A 17,569-nucleotide genomic window follows, 5' to 3' on the forward strand; every position below is an offset into this window, starting at 1 on the left:
CATTAATATAGAATGGATGAGCATCATGATATATATCCTCATTCTGATGCACATCTGCATCAGCAATGCAGGTAGATCTGCCTCGCTAGTGTAGAGCCGTTGGATAATTAGAGGAAGAAGAGATAATATACTGGTGAAAGACCGTCAAGGAACTCCATGCCTCTATCCCTCCACTTTGGTGAACAATAAGTGTCATCCTAAGTAGAGCCCAAAGGATGTCAAAGCGTGTAACTCTGCTTAGGATGGCACTGTAAGCAGCCTTGATAGCCATGGATCCTGGGCAAGGCTTGCTTTCCACAACCTCTGTAAAAATTAACAGTATAAATATATCTTACAAATCATGAACAAGAGAGAACACCTAGAAGTATAATTGCATTTCTTCCCATGTCAACTGCATTGCATTGCATGTGTGCTGTGCCATTTTTGAAAATGGGAATACTTACATCGCTCTGAATTTGCATCCTGTTCCTTGCCAGCTCGACACTCATGGCATCTGGCAGGCAGGTGTAATGATGGACCAGGTGTTTGTAGTGGGAATTAGAGGCTACCTCCTGAGCCTGCTTCGCAGCCTGGATACTGACCATCTCCACTGGTGTGTGATAGCTAGTCTTGCTCTTCTCATAGCCTTTCTTGTACTCACGCTCAGACTGCATCTTCGCCACATTCATAGAATGGACAAGCTTAGGATCATCTTGCAGGCTTCTGAAACCAACATGTTTTCCTCTTGCCTTTTCATAAGCTTCTTTATATTTGAACTAGAATTGCAGCAGAGAGAAACAGGGGTAGTAGTTACACATGGATAGCTGAACAGGGTGTATGCAGAATTCTCTGTCATTTTTGTAATGAAGGATACTTCTCCTTAGGCATTATAAACTTTGTAACAAGAACCATGCTAAAATGGAATCTCCTTATAGTAGAAAGCCCAGGGTGAGTTGTCTCTTGGGTTAGCTTTTTCAACTATTCAGATGATTTAGATGGCTACTTGCCTGTTGGTTAGAGCCCAGAGTTGGGAGCATATTCCTCCTAACTTGAAATATTTCCACTGGTTATCTACGTGCTTCCAGATTCAACTCAAGATGTTGTTGACTTTTAAAACTCCATCCAACCTGGGCCTGCCTACTTGAAGAACCATCTCCGCCACTATGAACTTGTGCACCATCTCAGATCTGCAGAGGGCCCCTCAGTTATCCAGTTGACCTCTGTTTTTTGGGCTGTGGCACTAGCTTTTGCAGTGGGCCTTTAACGGCAACAAAATATGAGGATTTTATGCTGAGGCAGTGGCTTATTGGTGGTAGTGTTCATCATCACAAAATTGTTTTGTGGTTTATCATAACCATTTTTTTTAGGTAGAACCTATGAACATTTACATATCTTAAAAACTCTTGAGCTCTGAAACTACCATGCTCTGTGCCAGACTTCAAAGCTATGACTTGACTGCCCTGCTAATGATTGTTTGTGGTCCTTTCCAAGACCTTCCCTGCAGATCTCTGATACGGTTCTCACTCAGTGAGCAGCAGATACGAGTTTGCACTTCAAAAATTATTGTTTTAATTCCACATTGGAAAATCAGGAAGGGCAAGATTATCTTTTAAATTAAATATCACAAGTACTGTGTCTGTATTAGTTCAATTTTACAATTCTTTTTTAAACAAAAAAATTCACAAGCAAAAAAAAAATCACACGTACTGTTATTGTATTGGAAAGTCATGTCAGAATACTGGAACAATTGAGTAAAAACGATAACCAGGCCCTGAAATTACTGAATGAAATTAAAATTATTTTTGAGCCTGCACTGCCCTCTCCCAGAGGCAGCAGGCGTGGCCAGGGAGGAGGGAGCATGCCTCAGGTGGACTGTGGCACATCAACCCTTTAAACACCCTTTAAAGATTAAAGGGAAACTATTTTAGTGAGTGCTAGACCTACCTCCATACTTCAGAAACCAGGTCTACCACCCATAAAAAATAATGGCCCTCTGAAGTTTAAAGGGGCCAATGAACTGCAAACAGCTGCCCTCCTTCATAGCAGCAGCAGCAAGAGAAAAGGAAGGGGGAGAGACAGAGAGTGCTCCTTTAAATCCCCTTTAAACTTTAAAATCCACCACAGCAGACTTGGCCTCCAGAGCCATCACAACTGTGCATCTGATGGGAAGAGGAAGTTAGGGACCTAAGCAAGTGCAGATGACTTGCCACAGAGTGGAGATGAGAGCAATGAAATGTGTCCAAATCAGAGCATAAATATCCTTCCCTGTTCCCTTCTATCACTGACTTTTACCAGAGGGTGAAGACTTTTTTATTTTATTTAAAATTCTCTTATCGGCCTCTCTTTCCTGCCCTATGTTTTAATTACTAGTTCTTATTAATGCTTTATTTGTGGGTTTAATGGATTTTATGAAGGGGTTTCTAATGTTCCATTTTTAATGGTTGACCTCTTTGGAGGTCCTGTCTGAGCTGAAAGGTGGTATATAAATGTTGTAAATAAATAAATAAACCATAAAGCCATCAGGATGAGTAAAGAGCAGCTATTCAGTTTGGAAGTGCAATAATCCAGGGCTGGTTTGGGGGAGGTCCTAAGCATACATGCCCAGGGTCCCCTGTTTGCCCACCACCAAGCCCCACTCATACCTCCCTTTCCATCCCCCCCGCCCACATGCCTGTGCATCCATCTCCAACTTGCAATCCCTCCCATTGCCCTCGCTCAGTCGCCTGCACCACTTGCATGCCATTTTAACAACAGCACTGGCTGGTGCATGGAGCTGAGAGTGCTGCTGCCGTGGCCATCAGAAGTACCACCACTGCAGACCACCCATACCCTTTCCCAGTGGGTTTGCAGACAGGCGGCAGAGGGAACATGTGGGTTGGGGTCAGGGGAAGTAGGCCCCACAAGAAGCCTTGGATCCTGGCAGCTGCCCCATCTCGGAGTATGTTGGTGCCTGTCCTGCAATAATCTGATGATGGAGAGGAAGTGTGTGACAAACTTTGCATAGGGTGCTCCAATCCCAACCCCACCCCAACCACTTGAATAGTTATACAAACTGAGCCAATTTAGATACTTACATCACTAGCAATGTTTCTTGACGCCTTGGCTAGAGTAATTGGAATAGCATCACCAAGTACATTGTGCCCTTTGGCTATTAGATCATGATAGTCATGTTTGTAATAAGTCTGGAAAGAACAAAGATCAAATTATTTAGCAAGCAGTTTAAGGCAGCTACTAATGAATTATTCAGAACTGTCCCAACAGTACATATAACTGCTGTTCATTTAATTGCACATAATTCTAGACAATAAGGAATATACAATTCTCAGTTTATAAACCAAAATGAGGAGCTGCAGAATGAACGGGTCCAATCTTTCCAGTGAAAAGCCAAATAAGAACAAGCAAGGCACCATGATACACTTTTATCGTGGTCCACCTTGAGAGCCTTTGCAAGCCAAACAGGAGGCATATAAATTTAGAAACTAAAGTAAAACGAAACTGCTTTCCCTTTTTCATAACTATATCCTTGTACACACGCAGAATGGAACTAGGTACACTGTCCCATCCTGTCATGACTATGCTTATTAAAGAACGAGGAGCTGAACACATACCTGCAGTTGCCAAACTCTAGGCAACCTAAGGCTAGCCAGAAACAAGGGACCCACCTAGCCAACTCCAGTGTAGTCACAGGATGCTCTAAGGAAAACTTGTCATACCCTTGGAGAAAATATCTCAAGGTGTTCGTAAGTCTTTTCCTTGTTGACACACTGTCCCAAAAACTTAAATAAGAATTATGTAAATCAAACCAAACAAATAGGAATTAGAAATATACTTCCCTTTCCCCCATTACTCCATGGTAAATCTTGCTGGTTTATCCTGCAGCATCATAAAATGTTACACAGTTGGGGAAAATAGAGTGAAAGCAAGAATCAGTCAGGAAGCCCAGCAAAAATGGCTGGCATAAGCTGATAGAAACAGAAGTCACTGTTTGGTTGCAAACTGTGGTTAGCCACAGAGGTTAAGTGTGACCTGTATATATGCGGCATTCAACTGTTTGGCTTTTCCACCCTTTCTCCCTCATTCCTGCATATGCACATGCAGGAATGATGGCATGTTCCATAAAACAGCATATAGCCAGAAAAACAAAAGGCTGTTACCTGCCTTAAAATGTCCATGTGATTTATACAATAAATGAATGAATTTCTAAACATCGGTGAATAAAGTTTTTAAATGGCCACTTACATCACTGATGTTAGCTGCATTGTATTTAGCTTGGATGAACTGAGGTGCATCTGAAGGCAAGTTGTATTTATGCTTCATTTCCTCTCCAGAAGATTTGTATAGTCTCTGTAAAACAAAGGAACGGGATAATAACAAATGCCTCTGTTTCCAAGTAGAACACTCCATTGAACATTGTGTTCTAACTCAATGGTTTTTGGCTGCAGTTCTCTGTGTACATACTTGGAAATGATCCCTATTAAACACTGTGGGACTTACTTCCAAGGAAACAGGCATGATTTCAATGAACTTAGAAGGGTGTAACTCTACTTAGGATTGCACTGTACCTTTCCATGCATACTAATTTGCCTTCCTATCTCAAATAAAGTCACAAATAGTCCACTGGAGAATAAACATGTTTTCAAAAAAATATTTTAGCATGACTCATAAATGTTCATGGAAACACACCAATATATGAAATTAAGAAAATGAGAGAATGACCTTAACTCTTGCTATTTAGAAGTCAGCATTATTCTCATTTGAAGAATATATTGAATTCACATTCATTACATTCAGCAGTTCTGATTCTATCACAAATAGTTTGAAAGCTAACAAATTCTGCAGTTAGGGGTGTTCAGAACTTCCTAGGACATGTCGCCAGTTTTCTCAGTGACTTTTTGCTTCTCTTGAATTGGGGAGGGAGAAGGCCCTCTGGAAGGATTTTGCCATCCTTCTAAAACAGAACACTGAGCTAGCAAAAGAAGCCTCTTGGAGCAGAGTGTTCCAAAGGCTCAGTGGCATCACCAAGAAAGCCCTAGTCTTTATTACCATGTAGTGTATCTATAGTGTCATTCTCTGGGAAGCTTAATGGAGCTATTGCAAGTCAGCGCCAAAGGAGGAGGAGAGCTAGGGAGACAAGGTGACAAAATACACCAGACTACCATGATGGAGTTAAAAGAGGCCACAACTGTAATGATTTACAGCTTGTGGAGTATTGACACCACATAGGGCATGGATCCAAGTATCAGCTGACCCGCCTGCCAGCTGAATACCCACCATGCCCCTCAGACCCTGGCTGAGGAGAGGAAACCATGGGATGACATCATGGGATACCACACAAGCATACACCCCTGTGAGGATCCCCTGCCACCTGGGAGTGAGGTGGACCTGACAGCCCCCGAGCTGCACATGTACTGCCATGCTGCATCCCCCAGACCTCTTAAGGGGATCCTCATAACAGGTAAACTGAGCTCACAGGCCCTGTTTCCCCCAAAACAGATTAGTGCCCAATGTCCAAACTGCCTGCTCCTCTCCAAAGTTGTGATAAAAGGGAGAGCTGGCCATGAGCCAAGTGCCAAGGGGCAGGGCCACCTCCCTCTACAATGGCTGGTGGCAGACCAGAGAGGACCCCATGTTTCCCAGGTCTGCAGCACTCTCCCTGCCCCTCACTGCCCAGGCCAGCCCACTCTGATTGGCTGGCCCTGGCATTTGAATCTAGGCAGCATGGGCTGCCCCACAGAGGCCACAGGGAGCCCTCGACACCCCTCAACATGGCAGCTGCCATGTGCCCCGCTCTTCTCCCTGCACGGCCCACAACTGAGTCCCCCAGTTAAGCCAGGGGGCCAGCATTTCTTCTTTATGTTGAGGGTCTGCCTCAGACTACAGATGAAAGGATGTATCATAGAAACCGTAAAACACAATACATTCCAAAGAAATGAGAAAAATGATTTTTTTTTTACCAAACAGGTATTTGCATAATTATTTGTTTCAATATCCCATTTTTTAATATATATTATTATTAAAACTTTGTTATCTTTGCCTACTCACATCACTAAGCTGAAGTGCATTCTGCTTAGCCTGGACCATGACGGGTGAGTCTACCACACTGGTAAATTTGATCGTGTCCGGGTGCTGGCGGTAGTTTTGTTCATTCAAAGCCTCTCCTGCTTTTCTAGCTTTCTCTACATCCAGTGACCCGATAGGAATCCACCCAATGCCTTTCATCCAGCTGTTATAATCCGACTTGTAGTTATTCTGGGTAATAAAAGGAAAAAAGAAAGCAATGAACAGATAAGCAAACATCTTTTCCTTATTTCTTGTTGCCCGTTCATTGGTGAGACACACTTACGTCACTCTGAATCTGCATCATGTTTTTGCACAATTCCACACTCATTGCATCAGGCAAGTAAGTATAATGATGCACCAGGTGTTTGTAATTGGCGTTGCTGGCAATTTCTTGGGCCTTCTTGGCAGCTACAACATTGACCATATCCAGTGGAGTGTTGTACTTCGTTTTGCTTTGCTCATAACCTTTCCTGTACTCCCGCTCTGACTGCATCTTGGCTACGTTCATATAATGGACCAGTTTGGGGTCATCTTGGAGGCTTTGGAATCCAACCAGTTTACCCTTGGCACTTTCATAGTCTTTTTTGTACTGGAACTGTGAGAAAACAAGAGAAAAATAAGATGGCTTTCATGGTAAGGAGCACAAAATGCTTTTGCTATATATAAGGACTATTCTTTATAAGGGAAGGCCCAGATCAGTGAACACAGGGAGATATTTTCATGACTAGCTCCAGCATGAGAGCCATGTTGAATATGAGATGGCTGCTACATCACAAGCAGAGATGACAGTGTGATGGCCGGCATATATCCCACTATCTGTAGACTTCAATGGAAAAGACTTTCACAATTCCTCCTCTTGCTGAAGCCTTCTGATCTTGCCAAATTTCTGTTCCTGGGATTCAGCGGATCTCCAGGAACAGCACAGGAGGCAATGTGCGTATCTGTAGTATTTTCTGGCCTCTCTTCTGCAAACAGAAATGTTCCATCAGAGGAACTGTGTTGTTGAGCACATCATTGATAGCTTGTACAGCATTCTACATATATTAGCATGTCACTACCAGTGACACTTTCCTGTAGTGTATATAGAGATCTGTACCTGCTATTGGCCATTGTATGACTTTAGGCGGGAGGAAAGAGGTGGTGGAACTCTCAAGAGAAAAATGTGGGAGAAACACATAGAATAAAAGTGTTGCTGCTTTCAAATGCCCTGCTGCTTTTTTCAGCTGAGGGGGAGGAGGAGGGGGGTCCCTCCTCCCCCTCTCCTCAGCTGAAAAAGCTGCCAACATTTTAAAAACAGGGTTTTTCAGCTGACGGGAGGGGAACAACTGCTGCAAAAAAGCTGCCAGCTTTGAAAGCAGCAAGGCAAGAAAAGTGTTGCTGCTTTCAAATGCCCTGCTTTTTTCAGCTGAGGGGAAGGGGAGAAGATCAGCTGATGGGATCCCCCTCCCTTCAGCTGAAAAGCAGCAGGCTTTGAAATCAGCAACACTTTTCTTACTGCTTGTAAGTGGCATATAATTACTTTCAATAGGTGCTGGAACGCCATTCCATGGCATTCCAACTAGAAAAAAGCCCTGTAGCAGTATTAATAAACTGGCGTCAGATCAAGTGGAATCCATTCAGATAAATTAATCCCTCAATTTTCTCTTCTCAAACAAAATGATTCTATGAAATATTAAGCAGCCAATATAATTTAATTATTCATTTATTTTGTTTGATTTATATCCCAACCTCCCTGCATGCAGGCTCAGGATGGGTCACAGCATCATAAAAACCACAAACTAAACACAATAAATAGCTAAAATCATTTATAAAATAATAAAATCCACAGATCTCATTAAAAAGTGGAGCGAAACAGAGGAAAGCAGGCAAGGGACCAGTAGGATAGTTCGCTAGCTCCTCAACCACATTCATAGACCTGGTAGAAAATCTCCATTTTACAGGCCCAGCGGAACTGTAGTAAGTCCCGCAGGGCCTGGGTCTCAACTGGGAAAGCGTTCAACCAGAGTCTCATACTATAAATAACAGAATGATGGAACTTGGCAACAAACCGGTCAACTTAAAGGACAGAATATAATCAAACTGAAGCACCTGCAAGTTCTAGTGATATAACTGGAAAATTAAATATGTACTTAACTCTTCTCCATTAATACTAATAGACTACAAAGCTTTGGACGGACTGTAGCCAAATTGTTCAGGGACCAAGTATTGTTGCCCACCTTGGATATTATTCAGAAATGCAGTAAAATAAATCAAAAGAAATTAGATTTAAAAACTAGCACCAATAGATCATGACCCCAATACACGGTAAGTTGTTTTAAGCTCCTTTCAGGTAGGTTTTCCCAACGAGAATGGATTAGATACTACCAGCTTTTATACTGACAGAAAAGGGATTGAGGCTACTGATATGCCAGGGGACTGTGTGACAAATGAGGATCAAAACACCCACAAAGGAAGGAGCTGCTGTGAGGAGGCAATCAGATGAGATTGTCCCTCCTGTCTCTTGTACCAAGCAGAAAAGCTGGGGGAGGATTCAACCCAAATTACAAACTGGAACAAGAGATACTTACATCACTAGCCGTGTGTCTAGCAGCCTTGGCAGCTTTGATGGGAATAGCATCATTTCTCAGATCATATCCTTTTGCTTTCAGTTCTTCCAGTCCTAGTTTGTAATAAGTCTAGAAGATAATGCATTTTAATACTTATGTGTATATCTATTGATTTTAAAAATTATGCATTGCATAAAAACCGTACTAAGAAGCAAACTTACATCACTAATATTGTAGGAATTAACCTTTGCCTGGATAAATTGAGGCGCATCCGCTGGGAGGTGATATTTGTGAACTAGATCTTCATTTTTGGCTTTATAAAGGACCTACAACAGAATGGGGAAGAAAATGATTTTACATTCATCATATACAGAGTTCGGAATTTGTAAAAGATATGGTGTCTTATATAGCTGTGTCCCCCAAAGTATGCACATTCTACACTGATCATTTAAAAACATGTAATTAACAGGGCCTACAGGTGATCGTGTGTGTCAGTCCCTGTTGTTTCCAAAACGCTGAGAGCCACATCTTTCTTGCTACCTCTTTGACACCCAAAATAAAGCAGCAGAAGCTTGGTGACAATGTTCCTTAAGAACTAATAAATATCAACTCTTCAGTTCTATGTTTGTGTCTTAGATGCACACCCAGCATTTTAAAACTGGCTAATTAGTGTAGTTAACATAGTGTAGTTAGTACATAGTGTAGTTAGTGTAGTTAATACATAAGTAGAGTCAATACTATACTTTCAAACGATTACAGAGTGATTCAGAAGACAAAAAGGATGCTGAATCAGTATGGGAAGAGGATATAAACAATGAGGAAAACCCTAAGATGTTTTTTCCAGTTCCCCATTGCAACAGCCAGGTATTCGATCAACATTTCCTGTTTTGTTTCCATGTTTACAGCTATTATCTCTGGAGAAACTGATGCCTAATAGTGCATCGTAAGTTAAAACTATGTTGAGCCATTTTTGCTCTTGTAGAAACATGTCTTTTATTGCCGTTGGTAGGCTAGGTTAGAGTATTAGGATTCACTCTATTTGCATTCAAAGGAACTCAGCCACTCAAGTCCATGTATGAATGGGGAAATGGGCCACAGTGCTAATAAGGGCTGTCAGGTCCACCACTATGGTGAGAGATTCCCTGGCCCCATCACTGCTTACCTGGCCAGCAGGGGGAAAGTCACTGGGAAATGGGAGAGGTAGGACTCAGGCATGTGCAGAGGCACATGTGTGCCCACCTGCAGCACTGGCAAATGACATCATTTCGTGTGATGCAGAAGCATTGGATCATGACGGGGGCAGATTCTTTTTAGCATTGTGCTGGAAATGACAAAATTTGCTGGCACCACAGGTGGGTGGGTGCACTTCAAATGCATGCACAAATAAATGCCCCCTGCCACCATCCACCTAGTATGCCCTTGGGAGGACCTGTCACCTGACAACCCCACTGCTAATAGTTTCAATGAATTTAAACTTAACCGCACTATTTGCAAATCTATCTTCAGAGCAGCGAAACGCACAATTATTACGCACAATTATTCCTGTGAAAGATAGGCACTGCTACTCCTTAGAAAGGTGAGAATAGGATTGGCTCCAAATCCATAGAGTTTTAGTGGTTAAATAGTACCATGGCAGCTTTCAACCTCAAGTATGCAACATACAAATAAAAGCATTAAGAACCAATACTTACATCACTTCTTTGCGCCTGGTTGATTTTAGCCTGTACTATAATAGGATCATCTTCAATTGATGTAAATTTAAGAGTGTCTGGATGCTGTCGGTATTTCCTCTGTTTAAAATAATTTAAAAGGAACTATTACACCTCTTTGATAGGTAATTGCATTTTTTCTATCTCATTTCTATCATACTTTGAAAGTTTACATAAAGGAATACTGTTCGAGGGGAAGGGTTAGAAATGAGTCCAATCCTTCTTCCCCTTTTCCCTCTCCTATCCAAAAAGCTGATTCTTAGGATTTCAGCTTTTAAAAGAGTTATATGTGTATACCTCAACGGGTAGACAGAACTGGGGAATTGTGTACTTTGTACCCATTCATGCACGTGGTCATCTATTTAGCTGGTGATGCATGTACGTGTGCACAGAAGTGTCTTTCTATGTGCATTTATCCGCAGTTGGACTACGGTAAGTAAGTCTGATTCTATTTCTGGCTTTGACTCAGTTTCAAACTCTAAATGGTAGGGGCCCAAAAGTCCCAGCTACAGGACTCCTTCCATCTTTATCAACTTGCACAAATTAGCCAGAAGGGATGTAGGAGTAAAAGGACCCATGGGAGGGCTTTCTCATCCACCACACCTGGACTTATAAAATATGGAATTCATTTCCAGAGGATGTAGTGATGGCCACAGGCATAGCATCTTTAAGAGGAGATTAGAACGATTCATGGAGGATAGGTCTATCAGTGCCTACTAGCTCGGCCTCTGTGCCCTGTTGTTCATTCTCCAGAGTAACTGGTTGGCCAGTATGTGAGACAGAATGGTGGACTAGAACTCTTCTTATGTTCTCTTCTTCTTATGACTGTGAAATTCACTCCCAAAGGAGGTGAATAGGGTGTTTGCCTTCTTTTTATTTTCTGGAAGGTCTTAGAGCTAGATGAAACAGGGATGACAATAATAAAATAGAAAACAACTTTGTTTTCTATTTTATTATTGTACTCTCTGCCTGCATGTTTTAGATATTTTTATGCTATTTAGTGATTGTTATGAAATTGTTTTATTGAAATTTTTATTGCAAACCATCTTGAGAACTTTAAGATGATAGAGAAACATATTTTTTTAAAAATCAGATGTATTTACCTCACTGATAATATCTGAAGCTCTTTTAGCTTTTTCTACCTCCATGGACCCAAATGGCACCCAGCCACAGCCTTTCATCCAAGTGTTGTAGTCAGCTTTATATTCATTCTGGAAAAGGCAATTAAAATTACAATGCAAAATTGTATTATATGACATTCTTTAAACTATTCAAAATACAAAGAAACATTCTTTGAAAACGTTTCAACAGCAGTCAAGGTGTTGTGCTATGTTGCATGAAATAAATGTTGCATTGTAGTGCAATCTGTAACCAAACAGGCAACAGCAAGTGATGAAATGCGAGAATTCTAAAGTAGGGAAATTAAGAATTAACAAGATGAAACCGTTTAACCACTCCCTTTATGGAACTGGAATGTTTCAAAATTTCCCAATCCAAAAAGAGTAAGCTGAAAAGAAAACCTGGACATTAGTCTTATAATGATTTTCAAAGGTAAGTATACGTTGAGTAAGTTCCAAAGTATACTTCACTATTGAAAAAGAATGAAGCACACAAGTTTGGGAAACTACATTTTTTCCAGGAGGATTTTCTCTAACTTGGCTTCCAAACTGGATCAGGTTGTGGAGGGGGGTCTTCCAGATAACATTTTCATGCAATTGTTGTTCCGTTTCTAGATTTCCCCCCCATCCTCAATACACTCTTTCCAAAACCCGCTTTACTCTAATATTTTGGAAAGGATGCAGTCTAAGTGCATTAGCATGCAGTTTGTAAAGATTGGTGTGCATTTTCCTGCCCTGCAAAGATCCTGCCCACGTCAGTGCCATTTGCTTCCTGTCAGCACTTTGTGCAAGCTATTTTCCCAACTATGACGGGAGGATAACGGGTATTCATGGGTGGATGTGGAATATAGTGGCAATAAAATACGCAAGTATGGCACTACAATACGGACATGTGAAAACTATGCTTTTAACATAATTACTGTGTGTGTGTGTGTGTGTGTGTAAGTGGCAGTAAGTCATTCTAGCACTATAACAATTGCAGGGTTTTTTTAAAAAAAGCCTTCAAAAAACTATCTAGAAAAAATAGTGCGTTCTCAGCTATACACCAGCTATACACCAAAGAAAAGTTCTCAGCTATACACCAGTCTTTATAGATTGTTCTTCGTCCATCCTTTGGCTCCATCAAACTGTGCCCATATTTTTCTGAATGACTTAAGAGGAAAATCTTAGGATAAATAAGAGTTTGATCTATGCATAAAAACACCATTTGTAACCATAATATCTCCTTCCTCTCCTTCTTGCCCCAGTTTCCTGACTTACTGCTGATTCAGGGGGATCCCAAAACTCTCAAGTGGAAATATGGCATCAGTCTATGCCTCTGTAACACCCTACTGAGCAGAGTACTACTAAGTGTACAAAAAACCTTGAGCACATACATCACTTTGCAGAGCATATGACTTCTTGGCAAGTTCCACATTAATACTATCAGGAGGATAGGAGTAAGTGTGAATAAGATGCTTGTAGTCTGCATTGCTGACAATGTCCTGTGTCTTCTTGGCTTGTACAACTTGCATCATGTCCAGTGGTGCTGTGTACTTGGTCTTTGACTCTTCGTAACCCTTTCTGTATTCACGCTGTAAAAGAAAGAGTCCATTAACTTTCATAGTTGAAAGTTTTGGTTAACAAAAATTGAAATTTCAAAAAAGGCAGGTTATTTGAAGAAAAATCAAGTCTGTGATATGTTTCATTTATGAGAAGTACTAGTTCCTCCAAATCAGTGGACTCTTGCTTTAAAATGTTTGGAATGCTTTCCCTTTAATAAAATTAATACATGGAATCAGGGTAATGGCGTACTTTCTTGAAGCAACGGAGTATCTTCTAATCCCCTGAGAACATCAAGGCAGCATGAGACCTATACTAGCCTAAAGATTTACAACAGTAGTTTGACATAGCATTGTAGGAGTTAAAACAGCATAGATGCTAACTGTCTTCTATTTCACTTACCTCCTCTGAACCTCTTCCATTTTAAAATATCAATTGATAGGGTCATGCTGAATATTAATGCTACTTAAATAAATTTAAACATTGATTAACTAACATGGATTCTCAAAATATCCTTGCATCAATTATTGATATTGCCATCTTCCTTTAGTTTCTCTAGGAACTTTTTGAAGGGTCACATTTCTATGCCAAAGATTTTAACACATTTATACAGAAGCCCTGGTGTGTTCAATGAGTCATACTGACTAATAAACGTGCTTACGGTTGCACTGTAAGATTATTTTGTATGGAAGAAATTTTCACAGGTTAACATAGAGATTTTGTTTTTACTTTTACAATTCTGCAAGTGCAAAGTAATTTAAAATATAGACCTGGACTATAGAGCTGGAAATACAGCCAGATTACTATATTCTCTGACTTTTAATGATTAAATCAATGCAAAATAAAAACCATAGATTAAAATTGCTTAAAATCATTTCACATGTTTTATGTTCTCATTTATTCTTGCTTTTGGATTGTTCCTGGGACGGAATAAAATGAAACGGTTTTCTATAGAATATGTTCAAATAATTTAGCATAGTACCCACATTGACAAAGAATACTACACAAGGACTTACATCACTCTGTTGTTTGGCCACTTTCTGAGAATGTAACATCTTAGGGTCATCGTGGATGCTCAAAGCCCCAATTAGCTTCCCTTTGCTCTGTTCATAACCTTTCTTGTACTCTACCTACATGGGAATAAGACATGAGCATTTTGTTCTATATTCTGTAACCTTCACTTGCAAACACTTGCATACATTTCTATACAATACTACACTTACATCACTTGCAATTTTTCGGTTAGCTTTAGCAGCAATAAGTGGAATGGCGTCAACCTTGATTTCAAATTTCTTAGCTTTGGATCTCTCCCAGTCATATTTATACCAATTCTGTTAATAGGGAAAAGAAATAAATTATATTAGGCATATCAAATATTAATACATTCATTTCTTATAAAGAACATACACACACTCATGCATTATAATTTAATAGCTATCATTGTTTAATAATTTAAAAACAAGAAATATCAATTTGAAAAATGTATGATTCATTTTTTTTAATTTAAAATATTTCTACACCACTGTTCCACCCAAATATGATACCCAAGGCTGCAAACATCAAACATTAAAACATTTCAACACTTAAATTAAAGTCTATATACAATGATTCTGTCAGTCCCTGGAACACACACAGGTGTTCCAGTTGAAGTAGCTTTATTGAGATCCATACACTACAGGTGGTCACCCAAAGGTGGCAATTGGCAGAAGTGACAATTCAAACAAAGGCATTACATAGGGAAACGTCCCACCCCTCGGGGTCCATTGACATTCTGGCGCGAAACCCCAAAGAGGTTGCATGGGAACAGATTAGTTTAGACTACATGAAGTACAAAGCAAAATATCCCAGTCTCTGGGGAAATTACAATGTTCGCTGCTAGCAGCTCTCTTCCAAGGACACTTGCTGGAAGAAGTGAAAGTACATATTTTTAACAGATAACAGAAAGGCCCACTGGCTCTCCTGCAATTAATATCAGCAGTTAGGACACTCTCAGATGATCTACACAGAATACAGCCTATAACTCTGGCAACCAGCATTGACCAGTACAAAAGGCAGAATACAATCATGGCAGGTATGCTGGCATACATGACATTCAATATAAAACATATAAACAGACTTAATATCAAAATCCAGAGAGGAGGCCAATAACAGCTATTGGGGGATATACCACACAAAACAAAGAAGTCTTCACCTGCTGGTGGAAGAAAACAATAGAGGGAGACAAACACATCTCCCTGGGAAGGAAGTTCTGGCACTATGGCCAAGAAGGCTGTTTCTCGAGTTGCTACTTGTCTAGCCTCAGCCAGCAGGGAACCCAAAATAGGGCCCCCCAAAGATGACCAGAGTGGATGGGTACATTCATATGGGAAAAGGAAACCCTTAAAGTATGCTGGTCCTAAACTACATAGGGCTTTAATGGTCAACACCAGCATCTTGAACTGGGCCCAGAAACAAACTGGTATCCAGTGTAGGTGGAACAACAGTGGAGTGATATAGTCCCTATGACCCACTCCAATCAACATTCTGGCCACAGCAGTTGATACCCACTGTAGCTTCCAGACAGTCTTCAAGGCCAGCCCCATGTAGAGTGCATTACAGTAATCTGATCTAGATGTTACCAGGCCATATACCAAATGGCAAGATATTTCATAATATATCTTCAGGTTAAATGAGCAGCAGGCCTACGTATGAAAAGGGACACACATGCTGCAGTAAATGTCTTTCAAAATGGAGAGACATTCTAATAACACAACACTGTGATTACAAAAAGATTTGTGGGAATATGCTTAGATAACTGTGAAACTTTCATTTTGAGTCTCCTTTTGTTGAGAAGATTTCTTATGCTTTAGTCTGGAGAATCTAGATCTTTCAAACCTTATTTGAGCATTTATTCTTTCAGTGAGTGAATAAAAACATTGATGAGTCTAATCCTGAACATGCATTGAAGATGATGAATGGAAGGTCTGAAACTGCATTGAAATGCTGTTGTAGATAGGTTTAAAAACATGTCTGTAGTTTTCATCAGACCCAATCGATGTTTAAGGCTGACTGAATTTGGAATGTATGATTTACAATTATTAATCCAAACTACTTATATCCTGAAGTTTTCTGAGAATTTAATATATTGATTTCAATTGCATATTTTTATGTGAATATTGTATTAAAGATAGGTGATTGGTAATCAGCCAATTGTGAACAATAAAAACTTTTTTTGGAATGGTATCTAATATCTAATTCTGAACATGGTCCCAAAATGTGGATCAATAGATCCACATGAGAAGGCCATGTACAAAGAAAGAACATGTTTCTACAGATGTAGGGGTACTTCCAGGATTCCAAAAAAATACAGAATAAGTTTTTTAAAAGATGAAGGGGGAGATAAAATTCCCCTCCAAAAGAGAATACCATCTAAGATCTCTCAAAAGCTTACAAGATCACAGTAACCATACCAGCCTAGTAACAGAGCACTATAAACTTGGCCTACGTAATCCCAGCAGCAGCATTTGGGACAAGAACATCAAGTAGTGAGTAGAGTAAAGGCAAGAAAGGCAGAGAGATAGGGAATGTAGAAAATGGGGGAACTGAGGAAAAACCTTGTAAAAAGAGAACTAGAGAAGGTGAGGGAAACTGGGGTGGGGTGAAGGTGGAGATAAAGCTGCAAGAGAGCATGCAGAAAACTTCAAGGGAAAGGATGAAAAGCCTGGGGGAAAGAGAGGAAAATGAGTAGTGGAGGAGGAAGAGGTCTGAAAAGAAAAAAAGGTGGGGGCCAACATGGAGGGATAGGATTTCACTCTGTCAGACTGTGGCTAAATAAGGCTCTCACTACAGAATTCCCTTTAGAAGCAAACACAAGTCCATTGTTTGAAAAAGGAAACTTTACTGCAGAAAAGGTCCATTATAGTCCACTGTCCTGAATAGGAGACTCAGGATGGTACATGATCATTGTTACCAATGAAGAGCTAGCATAAGGTACAGAGTAACAATACCCATTTGGATCAGCCTCCCCCCACAGTTCTCAAAACAACATCTCTCAGTCCTGGGAAGCTGCCATCCTTCAAGGCCAATGCTTGGTGGAACGGTGTTAGACAAAACAGTCTCCTCCGGTGGGAATGCTGCCTGGGAACTGGTGCACCTGGGAAGAAAACACTCAAACACTAGAGGCATTAGAAAATGGAGTCAGTACAGTTTAGATATACACTGGACCTGACATTCTGCCCCCCTTAAAACAGATCCCCCCCTGGTTTATATGGGTAGCGAGTATGAAAAGCTTTGGTTAATCTAGGAGCATGAACATGTGCAGAGTTCACCCATTCATCGTAACCAGAATCAAAGTCCTTCCATCTAATGAGGTAAAAAAGCTGATTTCGTTTGAGTTTAGAGTCCAAGATTTGTTGTACCTCATAATGTATTTGGTCGTCAATTAAAGTTGGAATGGGTGGAGCTTTGATGTGCCATTTGTTGTCGGTGGGAGCTCTCTTTAGAAGACTGACATGGAACGTATCATGCACATGGCGCAGGTTCTTGGGTAAATTTACAGCAACAGTCACTTTATTTATTATCTTGCGCACAGGAAAAGGTCCCAGGAATTTCAGAGCGAGTTTGCGGCTTGTCTGAG

At 40.5% G+C, this 17,569-nt stretch overlaps 1 protein-coding gene across 42 annotated transcripts in view; it reads right to left on the reverse strand.

Annotated features, from left to right (window-relative positions):
• The window catches only part of NEB (nebulin), a 219,199-nt gene that overhangs the window by 154,459 nt on the left and 47,171 nt on the right, over positions 1 to 17,569 (reverse strand). For all 42 annotated transcript variants that reach the window (XM_054971307.1, XM_054971310.1, XM_054971326.1 and 39 more), the window contains 12 exons: positions 14,178 to 14,285; positions 13,971 to 14,084; positions 12,789 to 12,986; positions 11,398 to 11,505; positions 10,277 to 10,375; positions 8,807 to 8,911; positions 8,607 to 8,714; positions 6,323 to 6,634; positions 6,022 to 6,228; positions 4,219 to 4,323; positions 3,054 to 3,161; positions 444 to 755 (listed from right to left, as the gene is read on the reverse strand). In XM_054971307.1, the coding sequence (XP_054827282.1) occupies positions 444 to 755; positions 3,054 to 3,161; positions 4,219 to 4,323; positions 6,022 to 6,228; positions 6,323 to 6,634; positions 8,607 to 8,714; positions 8,807 to 8,911; positions 10,277 to 10,375; positions 11,398 to 11,505; positions 12,789 to 12,986; positions 13,971 to 14,084; positions 14,178 to 14,285 (1,884 nt within the window). The remainder of the gene's footprint in view (positions 1 to 443; positions 756 to 3,053; positions 3,162 to 4,218; positions 4,324 to 6,021; positions 6,229 to 6,322; positions 6,635 to 8,606; positions 8,715 to 8,806; positions 8,912 to 10,276; positions 10,376 to 11,397; positions 11,506 to 12,788; positions 12,987 to 13,970; positions 14,085 to 14,177; positions 14,286 to 17,569) is intronic.

The sequence above is a fragment of the Eublepharis macularius genome, chromosome 2, assembly GCF_028583425.1.
Source record: "Eublepharis macularius isolate TG4126 chromosome 2, MPM_Emac_v1.0, whole genome shotgun sequence".
In the NCBI taxonomy this organism is placed as follows: domain Eukaryota; kingdom Metazoa; phylum Chordata; class Lepidosauria; order Squamata; family Eublepharidae; genus Eublepharis; species Eublepharis macularius.